Source organism: Oncorhynchus kisutch, linkage group LG6 (genome assembly GCF_002021735.2).
Source record: "Oncorhynchus kisutch isolate 150728-3 linkage group LG6, Okis_V2, whole genome shotgun sequence".
Taxonomy (NCBI): Eukaryota; Metazoa; Chordata; class Actinopteri; order Salmoniformes; family Salmonidae; genus Oncorhynchus; species Oncorhynchus kisutch.
In genome coordinates this window covers 15,017,341-15,033,099 of record NC_034179.2, presented here as the reverse complement: position 1 = coordinate 15,033,099, position 15,759 = coordinate 15,017,341, and the positions used below count along the sequence as shown (strand labels likewise).

General features: G+C 42.8%; 2 protein-coding genes across 2 annotated transcripts in view; both read left to right on the top strand.

Moving 5' to 3' along the window:
• Positions 1 to 187: 187 nt before the first annotated feature.
• On the top strand, positions 188 to 3,507 carry LOC109892047 (nucleoredoxin-like protein 2). The gene is made up of 2 exons (XM_020484466.2): positions 188 to 756; positions 1,475 to 3,507. Exons 1-2 carry the CDS (start codon positions 455 to 457, stop codon positions 1,602 to 1,604), a joined length of 432 nt encoding a protein of 143 aa, XP_020340055.1. The 5' UTR covers positions 188 to 454; the 3' UTR covers positions 1,605 to 3,507.
• Positions 3,508 to 6,274: 2,767 nt separating this feature from the next.
• LOC109892046 (chondroitin sulfate N-acetylgalactosaminyltransferase 1-like) overlaps positions 6,275 to 15,759 on the top strand; it is a 53,520-nt gene continuing 44,035 nt past the window's right edge. The window contains exon 1 of the mRNA XM_020484465.2: positions 6,275 to 6,663. The gene's annotated coding sequence lies outside the window, so the exon portion shown is untranslated. The remainder of the gene's footprint in view (positions 6,664 to 15,759) is intronic.

Genomic DNA, 15,759 nt, shown 5'->3' with positions numbered 1-15,759 from the left:
ACAGAAGATCACCCTCAATCAAATGTATTCGTCACATACACAGTGTTCAGCAGGTATAAAGACATAAGGCTATGTAAATATTACTGATTGTACCTTTAAATAGTTACGTAGAGGACTTAGGACACTGATTGGCCACGTGAGATGTCAATCAAACTGGCAGTTTGTTTTAGCCAACCAACAGTAACCAGCTCTACAGCAGTCGATACAGTTCGTTATGACAGGTTGTAAGGTGATAGTTACTATCTATATAGTGATTGAAGAATGAAAATGATGACCGTTTTGCACTTCTACGAGTGATTTCACGTCTTGGTTAGTAACGGTTCACCGCGAGTAACTGCTACAACTGTAACCGTCTTAAACTGGTTTTGACTACAGTTGCCTAGGTCGTTCGTGGCTGTCCCAAATATTTTTGTATAACTAAACCTGTATATAACTAGAACTGTTCGATTCGACCATGGTGGAGGTTTTTGTTGGGAAAACTCTGCTCAATAAAGAAGGGGATCTTATTGATCCAGAGGAAACTCTCAGGAATAAAGTAGTAGGAATATATTTTTCTGCCAGCTGGTGCCCGCCTTGTCGAGATTTCATCCCTAGTCTATGCGATTTTTACACGGAACTTGTCGAGGAGAGCGAGCCACCTGCACAGTTCGAAATAGTTTTCATATCTTCTGACAAGTCAAGTGATGATATGGTGGAATATTATCATGACATGCACGGAGACTGGCTGGCCCTGCCATGGACGGATCAATACAAACAGTAAATTCTTAGGATTTAGCTTATTTATTGTAGCCTATTCCTATTTGAGTTATTGTAAATAGCCTAGTGACACAAAAATGTCTACATACATTATGGCTGAACTGATCGTATATGCTTTTCCCCACGGTTTGTATCCTATCCCATAGCACAGCAGGCTAACTGTAGGCTACGGGCTTTTTAAAGGGTTTATGCGTCACCCTCTGAGGGATTAGGTTTAAAAATAGGGCAAGGTCTCTACGTGCCTGATTAGCCAAAGTGATTGGAACTCTGCAAGGCTAGCCTACTGTATGCTCTGACACATTGGGACCTGTATTTTATGTTGTAGAACAGTGGTTCCCAACCTTTTTCGGTTACTGTACGACCAACTGAATTTTGCTCTGCCCGGAGTACCCCTGAAGTACCCCCTCATGTGCATTTTACCAGTAGGCCTATGGTCTCATGAGTCTTCTCAAGTACCCCCTGTGGATAGGCCACGTACCTAGAACCCCTGGTTGGGAACCACTGTTGTAGAACATGTGTTCTGAAATTGTTATTCTCACCTATCAATTATGAGAAACGTGTGTAGCTATCCTGCAACATCCCTCTCATAATTGGTTTCTGTGACTGAAACAATCCTTTGTGCCTTCATAAAAAGTGAATGTATTATTTTTGCCTGGTATGGACCATGTGGTGATAAAGACCTGATTGTGCCCTGTGCTGTTCCACTTTTCCTTCCCAGTGATCTCAAGAACAGGTACAAAATCACAGCATTCCCCAAGCTAGTGATTGTGAAGGAGAATGGAGATGTGATCACAGCCAAAGGCAGGAAACAGATCCGGGACCAGGGCCTGGCCTGCTTCAGGAGCTGACTTGAGGTGGCCGAAGTCTTCCAGAACTTTAAAGCTTCCTAGACATTCTAAAATACATCATTCTACATTCTAGAGCACCTTCCTGCTCCTAACCCATAGACTGTTCTTATCTAGCTGTCTATTCTAAACTTCTGCACTACAACGCAATACTGTCTATATTCTAAACTTCTGCACTACAATGTAATACAGTCTATATTCTAGAGTCTATAATACAACCATATTTTACAATGTAATACACTACAATACTGTCTATATTCTAAACTTCTACACTAAAATGTAATAATGTCTATATTCTAAACTTCTACACTACAATGTAATACTGTCTATATTCTAAACTTCTGCACTACAATGTAATACAGTCTATATTCTAGAGTCTATAATACAACCATATTTTACAATGTAATACACTACAATACTGTCTATATTCTAAACTTCTACACTAAAATGTAATAATGTCTATATTCTAAACTTCTGCACTACAATGTAATACTGTCTATATTCTAAACTTCTACACTACAATGTAATACTGTCTATATTCTAAACTTCTGCACTACAATGTAATACTGTCTATATTCTAAACTTCTGCACTACTGTTAAGTTTTTCTTCCGATGAAGGAGAGGCGGACCAAAATGCAGTGCGGTTATTTCGATTAATCTTTAATAAAGACGAACCATACAAAAACAATAAACGTGAAAACCTAAACAGCCTTATCTGGTGCAAACAAACACTGAGACAGGGAACAATCACCCACGAAACAGTCAAAGAATATGGCTGCCTAAATATGGTTCCCAATCAGAGACAACGATAAACACCTGCCTCTGATTGAAAACCACTTCAGGCAACCATAGACTTTTCTAGACAACCCCACTATACCACAATCCAAATACCTACAAAACCCCAAGACAAAACACCACATAATTAACCCATGTCACACCCTGGCCTGACCAAAATAATAAAGAAAACACAAAATACTAAGACCAGGGCGTGACAACTACAATGTAATACTGTCTATATTCTAAACTTCTACACTACAATGTAATACTGTCTATATTCTAAACTTCTACACTACAATGTAATACTGTCTATATTCTAAACTACAATGTAATACTGTCTATATTCTAAACTTCTCCACTACAATGTAATACTGTCTATATTCTAAACTTCTGCACTACAATGTAATACTGTCTATATTCTAAACTTCTGCACTACAATGTAATACTGTCTATATTCTAAACTTCTACACTACAATGTAATACTGTCTATATTCTAAACTTCTACACTACAATGTAATACTGTCTATATTCTAAACTTCTACACTACAATGTAATACTGTCTATATTCTAAACTACAATGTAATACTGTCTATATTCTAAACTTCTCCACTACAATGTAATACTGTCTATATTCTAAACTTCTACACTACAATGTAATACTGTCTATATTCTAAACTTCTGCACTACAATGTAATACTGTCTATATTCTAAACTTCTCCACTACAATGTAATACTGTCTATATTCTAAACTTCTACACTACAATGTAATACTGTCTATATTCTAAACTTCTGCACTACAATGTAATACTGTCTATATTCTAAACTTCTGCACTACAATGTAATACTGTCTATATTCTAAACTTCTGCACTACAATGTAATACTGTCTATATTCTAAACTTCTGCACTACAATGTAATACTGTCTATATTCTAAACTTCTCCACAACAATGTAATAATATCTATTTTCTAAACTTCTACACTACAATGACAATATGTATTTTTTTCTAATGAATAGACATGAGTGGCTTATATTTTCAGAATACATATTTTGAGGCGTTTGGCAATTTTTTATATTTTGTTTTATATGACTTAAAATGCACAATAATGAATAAATCCTTTGCTGTCTGTTTACAGTCTGATAGTTATTGTAAAGTGTTAGGATGTTATGGAACAATCGAGTCAGTGCCATTCCCCAGTGTGCCATTAGAATGCTAAAAGAAAAGCCCATAAGATAGTATTTTCACCATAGTTAATTCACCATAGCTAAGTCAACAAGAACAAGGGCCTTATGTAACCTAAATACTCTTCATTGCCTGCGCACCTCTTTGCATTTAATCACAATCATTTTGTTTTCCTTGTAAGTTGGCAAGCTCTTCGACTTTGATTACGATAGTCAACAGTCAGCACACATCCAAGCCTGTCTCTATAGATTTGATTGATATTTAGGTTACATAAGGCCCTTGTTGTAGTTACATAAAGAGAATGCTCCAGAGATGTTATTATAACAAATCATGCTGATGTAAAATAATTGAATAATGTCCACTTGATGGATGTAAAACTAACAAGGTAACGCTAATGCCTTTGCACGTTATTCCAGTGATATCCTTTATACCACAGGATGTCGACATAGACTCACTTATAAGGCTGCATCCTCAGCTAGAGATTATATGCTACAGAATTTCTCAGAATGTTTTTCCACCTATTATCTTTTGTGAGAAAGCATTTCATGTAAACAATGTATTTTTAAGAATATTTTGAGAGAGTTGCTATTGCAATATGTCAAACAGGGAAACTAGTTTGAGGGGGATTTGACCAAATGCTAAACTGAACATGATCCTTTGAATTAAAAGAGGCTTGACAAAGTAGAGGAATTTTGTGTTAAACAAACCTCTGAAATGCCATAGGCATAGCGCTTGTTCAGTCAGCTCCTTGCCTCCCATTACGTTATGGTCTCTGACTGAAATACTGCCTACACAGTGCTGACTGGGCCGTTCAGTCCTCTGGTTAATTAACTTATGCAATGATGGTGAATTATTTAGAATCTGTTGAAGAAACTTGCTGTCCTTACTCAGCTGAAGTGCCTTTAGGTCAGCATCTTGACCATAAAAATGTACATTTGGGTTTTTATGACAGCAGTTATTGTCAAGGTGACAATGGTGACAGGTGATCAGAGACACCTTTAAGACACCTTGTTCAGCTGTCCTGTTGAAAGAGCTGCCACCAGTTTAGCAATTGAGAGGTCTTGAACCAGCAACCCTACAACTACAGGGCAAGTGCACACCTGTGGCATAGATCAAGTGTGCCATAATGGTCTAGACCTCTTGGCGGTGGCCATAGTTTGCTCATTTAGGCTACAGTGAGGCTATAGGCTACAGCAAGGATATAGGCTACAGCGAGGCTACACCGAGGCTATAGGCTACACCGAGGCTATAGGATACAGCAAGGCTATAGGCTACAGCGAGGCTACACCGAGGCTATAGGCTACACCGAGGCTATAGGATACAGCAAGGCTATGGGCTACCATGAGGTAGGTAGGCTTGTGAGGCGAAGTCACTCCAATGAACGGGTTGACAAAACTCACAATACATTTTTCCAGCTCTTCTTGGTGATGCAACCATTATATAACACTTTGCCAGTGCAAACTAGTCCCAAGAGAGCAACAAAAAAAACTTAGGCTGTTTGAACGGTTTGACTTTTTACTCGGCTTGAATGCATGTCACAATCACACAACATGTGTGAGGTTCTCAGGACCTGCTTGAGCCAGACTTCCCAAGTACCCAAATGAACTGTCTGACCTCAGACACTGCTCTGAGACCTGTTCTCAGTGTTCCTTTGAGACACAGCTGGAGGGAATGTGTGTAATGAGTGGACATGATGAATAAACCACTGTACGGTAGACTGGCGGGCAGCTGTGGTTTTCATACCACTGTGCAGCTCTGCTTCTAAATCGCAGAACAGAGTTGCAACAAGAGGACCTCAGTTGCCTAAACCTCAACTCAAAATACCACAGACGGCAGGCGAAAACAGGGTTCCCTATTCACAACTGATTTCAACTAAATATTATTGTTTCCACAGCCTTTTAATAGAGTTGTCAACCTTTTGTCATTGAAAAAAAAAACTTCTGCAAAAGTTCAGTCAACTTAAAATGATGTTTGCTCAATGTGTCTCATTTTTTTGGCATCGTACCTGAAAAAAAAGCCTGTGGAACTAGTTACACACACAGTACTTTTAACAGACAATGTTTTCAACTGACATATTTTCAACTGACGTATTTTTAACAGAGCTGAGATTTATTTTGAAGTGCAGAAAGCACTGTGTCTGTAACTAGTTCCACAGCCTTTTTTTAGGTAAGATTCCCTAAATAATAATAATAATAATTTCTAGTTGAATGAACATATGAGACAAATTGAGCAAACACGTCATATTAAGTTGATTACATTTTTGTCTGTTTTCTCATGTTGGAGTTAAGTTTGGGACAACTAAAATGTTTAAGTTCAAGTACAACTTTGACGGAAAAATTGAGTAAACAAAAAAAAACTGTGGTACCAGTTACTTAAAACTAAATCGTTGAAACTAGACTTGTGTTTTTTTGTTGTGTATTTTTACAGTGTAGACGCACCTTTTTAGAATAACGGTCACGCAGTTCAAATTGAAATAGGATATCAATCGGGATAGACTGGCATTTATTTTTAGACTAACATTTATTTCCCTCTTCATATTAGCCAATAATGGTACATTTGATATTTCAACACCAAAGTTGTTTGCCTATATGTTCATACAAGACCAAAAGACAGAACCGTGCTGCGCTTTTTACGCATGCTGTGCGTTAGGGGATTTTCTCAACTCTCATCTCCCTGTTGTTTTCATATGGACTGCCAGTCTATCTCAGAACCAGACAAGACCAAATAATATAAGCTGCAGAACAACTAAAATTGGGTATAGACGAATCCAGATCCACATGTCTCACTTAGGAGATTCAGTCGAAAAGGACTAAGCTACGTTCTTGCTGGCATAGGACTGTATGAATGTATGAAAGCCAGTAGTGTTTATTGTGCTATAAGGGCATGCTGAATCAGGTAACAACACATCCTTTATGTGAGTGTTGAGGAGAGGCGGAGAAACCACCGCGGCGGGCTGGGCTCGCAGGATCCTCTTCCTGTGTGAGTACACACATGCTCTTTATTCACCGCACTTTTTACACTCGTGCTTACGGTCCAGAGCTTGAAGACCGGGGTATCGCAACGAGAATCTTCCACTGGAATAAGGAGAAATGGTTGAATGAAAGGTATGGAGAAAGCATGATGATTGTTATCTTCTCTCTGTGTGTCTAATGTTTGAGAGTGTCATGTTGTGGGTAAGTAGGATAACCTTTGCCTGTGTTCAATATTGTTTGATTTGGCGGTTGATGCGGGCACATGTTGCCATGTAAACACCAAATTAACTGTCTGTTCACATCAGGGAAGTTTAGTCTCTTTCCTAGATGGTGAGATGAGATTTGGCGATGGAAATTGTTTCAGCATCAAGAAGATAACGCTGAATGTATAGGCTAAGCCGTATGAAATATAACACACACACACACACACACACACACACACACACATATATATATATATATATATATATATATATACATTTCAATTAAATTTGTACAATAAATCAGATTGTGAAATGATTATGAACATACAGAGTACGTGTGTGTGTGTGTGTGTGAGTGAGAGAGAGAGAGAGAGAGAGAGAGAGAGAGAGAGAGAGAGAGAGATTTGCTTTGTCCATTTCTTCTTCATTTTGGTAAATACTTTCTGACACGTATTCTTCTTCAAGAAGTAAGTAAGCATTTCACAGTAAGGTCTACACCTGTTGGTTAAGGGCTTGTCAGTAAGTATTTCACTGTAATGGATAGGATGGAAGGAGTTTGGTGAAGAGAAGAGGTGTGTCCAGTTCTCTCATGTTGACAGAGATGATGATGATAACACATTCTATTCTGTGGGAGAGAAGGACTGGCACACCGAGCGACTAAAAGGAGACGCATGATGTTGTGAGGCTCCTGCCTTTCCTCGTGTGAACAGAGAATCACTCTGCTAAGACAGGTTCTCTTTCTGCTTCTCTCACCTTTTTGCTCTCTCTCTCACACACACACACACACACACACACACACACACACACACACACACACACACACACACACACACACACACACACACACACACACACACACACACACACACACACACACACACACACACACACACACACACACACACACACACACACACACACACACTCATCCAGCCAGTCCAACTGACGTCACGCAAAATTCAGATGACAATTGGGTAGATTAGCAGTAAGCGGTTAATTGGGAACATTGCGAGAGCGTAGAGTAAAGAAGGTTGTTTGCGTTGGGGCAAATACCCCCAGACATTACAACATCCAAACACCTAGCCGCAGCTCTGCACTCACACACAACTCACAGCTAATGTCCTCTTGACTGTACTGCATGCTAATTCAGGGCCTTGGTTTTAATCGGGAAATTACTCTCTAAGCCTGCTTTATGCAATCGTGAAAAAGTTGGCCTAAAGTGCCTCACTGTTAAAATATTTGGCCATAATAGATTCATTTGTTTTCTAAATCAGAAATTAATCAACTGGGATTTCTTGAAATGTGTTTTGTATTAATTATTTAGACAGATATTGTATGTATATTTTAAGCCAGTCAAATATCTGTCAGATACTATTTTCCTTCTAAAAAGCAAAGTCAGACCCCACTCTGTAACAGTGAAATGGCTATTCAATAGCCAAACATATGTGTGTCACTTGGTGCCAAGTATCCTTTCTGTTTAGGGGGATATGGTTTCCCTTGGTGAGATGTTCACTACTACACTACATGATGTATCTGTGTGTGAGTCTAATGTCTGTTTGTTAGATGCCCTCCTGTTTCCATGTGTGGAATATTCACTAGTTAATCCTCTGCTGGCCCGCCGGTGGCTGCTGGTGCTGACGTGACATTTAGCTCATGTTACACGGATCAGGTGTCAGTCATCCTCTCTCTGTCTGAAGTACAGTCCATCCAGAGACATAGAGGTAAGACTCTGAGTCCATCTATCCAGGGTCAATTTATCGCATGATGTGTTCATGATGATGATAAATGGCATATATTTTATTAAATATTATTAGTAATGTGATCTCCACAGCGATATCTCTCCTTGATGACCAGATATCAGAGGAGGAGTCATCCTTATCGATCGCAGCTTGACACACACACACTCACACACACACACACACACACACACACACACACACACACACACACACACACACACACACACACACACACACACACACACACACACACACACACACACACACACACACACACACACACACACACACACACACACAGAAGTCCTGGCCATATAAACCAACCCTACCTGTATTTTATGAAGCCAGCAGTCCTGGCTACCAGTCATGTCCACAAGAATACACACTGGCTCCATTCACTGATCCCATTCCAAAATCAGTACCCCTTCTAGTCTCCAGTGTGAGCCCACTAGTCTGTTGGATAGAGGGCTCCATTCTGTTGGACATCACACAGGAGGACAGAGGGCTCCATTCTGTTGGACATCACACAGGAGGACAAAGGACTCCATTCTGTTGGACATCACACAGGAGGACAAAGGGCTTCATTCTGTTGGACATCACACAGGAGGACAAAGGACTCCATTCTGTTGGACATCACACAGGAGGACAGAGGGCTCCATTCTGTTGGACATCACACAGGAGGACAAAGGGCTTCATTCTGTTGGACATCACACAGGAGGACAAAGGACTCCATTCTGTTGGACATCACACAGGAGGACAGAGGGCTTCATTCTGTTGGACATCACACAGGAGGACAAAGGACTCCATTCTGTTGGACATCACACAGGAGGACAGAGGGCTTCATTCTGTTGGACATCACACAGGAGGACAAAGGACTCCATTCTGTTGGACATCACACAGGAGGACAGAGGGCTTCATTCTGTTGGACATCACACAGGAGGACAGAGGGCTCCATTCTGTTGGACATCACACAGGAGGACAAAGGACTCCATTCTGTTGGACATCACACAGGAGGACAGAGGGCTTCATTCTGTTGGACATCACACAGGAGGACAAAGGACTCCATTCTGTTGGACATCACACAGGAGGACAAAGGACTCCATTCTGTTGGACATCACACAGGAGGACAGAGGGCTTCATTATGTTGGACATCACACAGGAGGACAAAGGACTCCATTCTGTTGGACATCACACAGGAGGACAAAGGACTCCATTCTGTTGGACATCACACAGGAGGACAGAGGGCCCCATTCTGTTGGACATCACACAGGAGGACAGAGGGCCCCATTCTGTTGGACATCACACAGGAGGACAGAGGGCCCCATTCTGTTGGACATCACACAGGAGGACAATGGGCCCCATTCTGTTGGACATCACACAGGAGGACAAAGGACTCCATTCTGTTGGACATCACACAGGAGGACAGAGGGCCCCATTCTGTTGTACATCACACAGGAGGACAGAGGGCTTCATTCTGTTGGACATCACATAGGAGGACAGAGGGCTCCATTTTGTTGGACATCACACAGGAGGACAGAGGGCTTCATTCTGTTGGACATCACATAGGAGGACAGAGGGCTCCATTTTGTTGGACATCACACAGGACCACAGAGGACTCCAGTCTATTGGACATCACACAGGAGGACAGAGGACTCCAGTCTGTTGGACATCACACAGGAGGACAGAGGACTCCAGTGTGTGGATCTAATAGGAGGCTGGTGCTGCTGGCCAAAGCCTTACACCATTTGTTGGATAAGGTCGCTGGATTCTGCACTCTGATTCACATTAAAAGCCACTGTACATTCCCGAAGGGAAGCCCAGATAGAGAATGACACGTCAGTGACCAGGACGAAACTGTAGGAATAACTGATATATAGAGATCACTGAGTTTATTATAGGGTTAGTAGGGTTCATGATCTTGTTTTTAGTCATTACAGACCGACAACTGCTTAGCGTTCATGTATGTAACCACTGCACCTTGCTCAGTGCTCAGTATGGTAAATATTTGTACATTCTAGCTTCATGTATTAAGTAACGCACTTGCGTACACACACACACACACACACACACACACACACACACACACACACACACACACACACACACACACACACACACACACACACACACACACACACACACACACAGTCAAACACTGTAATAGTGTTTGTACATTGAGCTGCATACTGGAATGCAGAAATAATTGTTAATGCAATTATAGACATCCAGAGATCTAGGCAGAAGGAAAACAATCAGGATACCAAGGATAGAACCATCAAACAACACGGAGTAGCCTACAGACAGCATGGAGTAACCTACAGACAGCATGGAGTAACCTACAGACAACATGGAGTAGCCTACAGACAGCATGGAGTAACCTGCAGAGTATGGAGTAGCCTACAGACAACATGGAGTAACCTACAGACAACATGGAGTAGCCTACAGACAGCATGGAGTAACCTGCAGAGTATGGAGTAACCTACAGACAACATGGAGTAACCTGCAGAGTATGGAGTAACCTACAGACAACATGGAGTAGTCTACAGACAGCATGGAGTAACCTACAGACAGCATGGAGTAACCTACAGACAACATGGAGTAGCCTACAGACAGCATGGAGTAACCTGCAGAGTATGGAGTAACCTACAGACAACATGGAGTAGCCTGCAGAGTATGGAGTAACCTACAGACAACATGGAGTAACCTACAGACAGCATGGAGTAGCCTACAGACAGCATGGAGTAACCTGCAGAGTATGGAGTAGCCTACAGACAGCATGGAGTAGCCTACAGACAGCATGGAGTAACCTGCAGAGTATGGAGTAACCTACAGACAACATGGAGTAGTCTACAGACAGCATGGAGTAACCTACAGACAGCATGGAGTAACCTACAGACAACATGGAGTAGCCTACAGACAGCATGGAGTAACCTGCAGAGTATGGAGTAACCTACAGACAACATGGAGTAGCCTACAGACAGCATGGAGTAGCCTACAGACAGCATTGAGTAACCTACAGACAGCATTGAGTAACCTACAGACAGCATGGAGTAGCCTACAGACAGCATGGAGTAGCCTACAGACAGCATTGAGTAACCTACAGACAGCATTGAGTAGCCTACAGACAGCATGGAGTAGCCTACAGACAGCATTGAGTAGCCTACAGACAGCATGGAGTAACCTACAGACAGCATGGAGTAGCCTACAGACAGCATGGAGTAGCCTACAGACAGCATGGAGTAACCTGCAGAGTATGGAGTAACCTACAGACAACATGGAGTAGTCTACAGACAGCATGGAGTAACCTACAGACAGCATGGAGTAACCTACAGACAACATGGAGTAGCCTACAGACAGCATGGAGTAACCTGCAGAGTATGGAGTAACCTACAGACAACATGGAGTAACCTGCAGAGTATGGAGTAACCTACAGACAACATGGAGTAGCCTACAGACAGCATGGAGTAGCCTACAGACAGCATGGAGTAGCCTACAGACAGCATTGAGTAGCCTACAGACAGCATTGAGTAACCTACAGACAGCATGGAGTAGCCTACAGACAGCATGGAGTAGCCTACAGACAGCATCGAGTAACCTACAGACAGCATTGAGTAACCTGCAGAGTATGGAGTAACCTACAGACAACATGGAGTAGCCTACAGACAGCATGGAGTAGCCTACAGACAGCATTGAGTAACCTACAGACAGCATTGAGTAACCTACAGACAACATGGAGTAGCCTACAGACAGCATTGAGTAACCTACAGACAACATGGAGTAACCTACAGACAGCATGGAGTAGCCTACATACAGCATGGAGTAGCCTACAGACAGCATGGAGTAACCTACAGACAACATGGAGTAGCCTACAGACAGCATGGTGTAACCTATAGACAGCATGGAGTAGCCTACAGACAGCATGGAGTAACCTACAGACAACATGGAGTAGCCTACAGACAGCATGGAGTAACCTACGGACAGCATGGAGTAACCCACAGACAGCATGCAGTAACCCACAGACAGCATGGTGTAACCTACAGACAACATGGAGTAGCCTACAGACAGCATGGAGTGACCTAGAGTAAGCATGGAGTAGTCTACAGACAGCATGGAGTAACCTAGAGATAGCATGGAGTAATCTACAGACAGCAGGGAGTAACCTAGAGATAGCATGGAGTAACCTACAGACAGCATGGTGTAACCTACAGACAGCATGGAGTAACCTACAGACAGCATGGAGTAACCTACAGACAGCATGGTGTAACCTACAGACAGCATTGAGTAACCTACAGACAGCATGGTGTAACCTACAGACAACATGGAGTAGCCTACAGACAGCATGAAGTGGGCCACAGACAGCATGGTGTAGCCCACAGACAGCATGGAGTAACCTATGGACAGCATGGAGTAACCTACAGACAGCATGGAGTAACCTACAGACAGCATGAAGTAACCTACAGACAGCACAATAGAGTCTGCTGACAGCATGGAGTAACCTACGGACAGCATGGAGTAACCTACAGACAGCATGGAGTAGCCTACAGATATTATGAAGTAGCCCACAGACAGCATGGAGTAGCCTACGGACAGCACGATAGAGTCTGCAGACAGCATGGAGTAACCTACAGACAGCATGGAGTAACCTACAGAGTATGGAGTAACCTACAGGCAACATGGAGTAGTCTACAGACAGCATGGAGTAGTCTACAGATAGCATGGAGCAACCTACAGACAGCATGGAGTAACCCACAGACAGCATGGAGTAACCTACGGACAGAATGGATTAACCTACAGACAGCATGGAGTAACCTACGGACAGCATAGAGTAACCTACGGACAGCATAGAGTAACCTACGGACAGCATTGAGTAACCTACGGACAGCATGGTGTAACCTACAGACAGCATGGAGTAACCTACGGACAGCATTGAGTAACCTACAGACAGCATGGAGTAACCTACAGACAGCACGATAGAGTCTGCAGACAGCATGGAGTAACCTACAGACAACATGGAGTAACCTACAGACAACATGGAGTAGCCCACAGACAGCATGGAGTAGCCTACAGACAGCATGGAGTAGTCTACAGACAGCATGGAGTAACCTACAGACAGCATAGAGTAACCTATGAACAGCATGGTGTAACCTACAGACAGCATGGTGTAACCTACAGACAGCATAGAGTAGTCTACAGACAGCATAGAGTAGTCTACAGACAGCATGGAGTAGTCTACAGACAGCATGGAGTAGTCTACAGACAGCATGGAGTAACCTACAGACAGCATGGAGTAACCTACAGACAGCATGGAGTAACCTACAGACAACATGGAGTAGCCTACAGACAGCATGGAGTAGTCTACAGACAGCATGGAGTAACCTACAGACAGCATGGAGTAGTCTACAGACAGCATGGAGTAACCTACAGACAGCATGGAGTAACCCACAGACAGCATGGTGTAACCTACAGACAGCATGGATTAACCTACAGACAACATGGAGTAACCTACAGACAGCATGGAGTAACCTACAGACAGCATGGAGTAACCCACAGACAGCATGGTGTAACCTAGAGATAGCATGGAGTAACCTACAGACAGCATGGTGTAACCTAGAGATAGCATGGAGTAACCTACAGACAGCATGGTGTAACCTACAGACAGCATGGAGTAACCTACAGACAACATGGAGTAACCTACAGACAACATGGAGTAACCTACAGACAGCATGGTGTAACCTACAGACAACATGGAGTAGCCTACAGACAGCATGGAGTAACCTACAGACACCATGAAGTAGCCCACAGACAGCATGGAGTAGCCCACAGACAGCATGGAGTAACCTACAGACAGCATGGAGTAACCTACAGACAGCATGGAGTAACCTACAGACAGCATGGAGTAACCTACAGACAGCATGGAGTAACCTACAGACAGCATGAAGTAACCTACAGACAGCACGATAGAGTCTGCAGACAGCATGGAGTAACCTACGGACAGCATGGAGGAACCTACATACAGCATGGAGTAGCCTACAGACAACATGGAGTAGTCTACAGACAGCATGGAGTAACCTACAGACAGCATGGAGTAACCTACAGAGTATGGAGTAACCTACAGACAACATGGAGTAGTCTACAGACAGCATGGAGTAACCTACAGACAGCATGGAGTAACCTACAGAGTATAGAGTAACATACAGACAACATGGAGTAGTCTACAGACAGCATGGAGTAACCTACAGACAGCATGGAGTAGTCTACAGACAGCATGGAGTAACCTACGGACAGCATGGAGGAACCTACATACAGCATGGAGTAGCCTACAGATATTATGAAGTAGCCCACAGACAGCATGGAGTAGCCCACAGACAGCATGGAGTAACCTACGGACAGCATGGAGTAACCCACAGACAGCATGGAGTAACCTACAGACAGCATGGAGTAACCTACAGACAGCACGATAGAGTCTGCAGACAGCATGGAGTAACCTACAGAGTATAGAGTAACCTACAGACAACATGGAGTAGTCTACAGACAGCATGGAGTAACCTACAGACAGCATGGAGTAACCTACAGAGTATGGAGTAACCTACAGACAACATGGAGTAACCTACAGAGTATGGAGTAACCTACAGACAACATGGAGTAGTCTACAGACAGCATGGAGTAACCTACAGACAACATGGAGTAACCTACAGAGTATGGAGTAACCTACAGACAGCATGGAGTAACCTACAGACAGCATGGAGTAGTCTACAGATAGCATGGAGTAACCTACAGACAACATGGAGTAGTCTACAGACAGCATGGAGTAACCTACAGACAACATGGAGTAACCTACAGAGTATGGAGTAACCTACAGACAACATGGAGTAGTCTACAGACAGCATGGAGTAACCTACAGACAACATGGAGTAACCTACAGAGTATGGAGTAACCTACAGACAGCATGGAGTAACCTACAGACAGCATGGAGTAGTCTACAGATAGCATGGAGTAACCTACAGACAACATGGAGTAGTCTACAGACAGCATGGAGTAACCTACAGACAACATGGAGTAACCTACAGAGTATGGAGTAACCTACAGACAACATGGAGTAGTCTACAGACAGCATGGAGTAACCTACAGACAACATGGAGTAACCTACAGAGTATGGAGTAACCTACAGACAGCATGGAGTAACCCACAGACAGCATGGAGTAACCTACGGACAGAATGGATTAACCTACAGACAGCATGGAGTAACCTACGGACAGCATAGAGTAACCTACGGACAGCATAGAGTA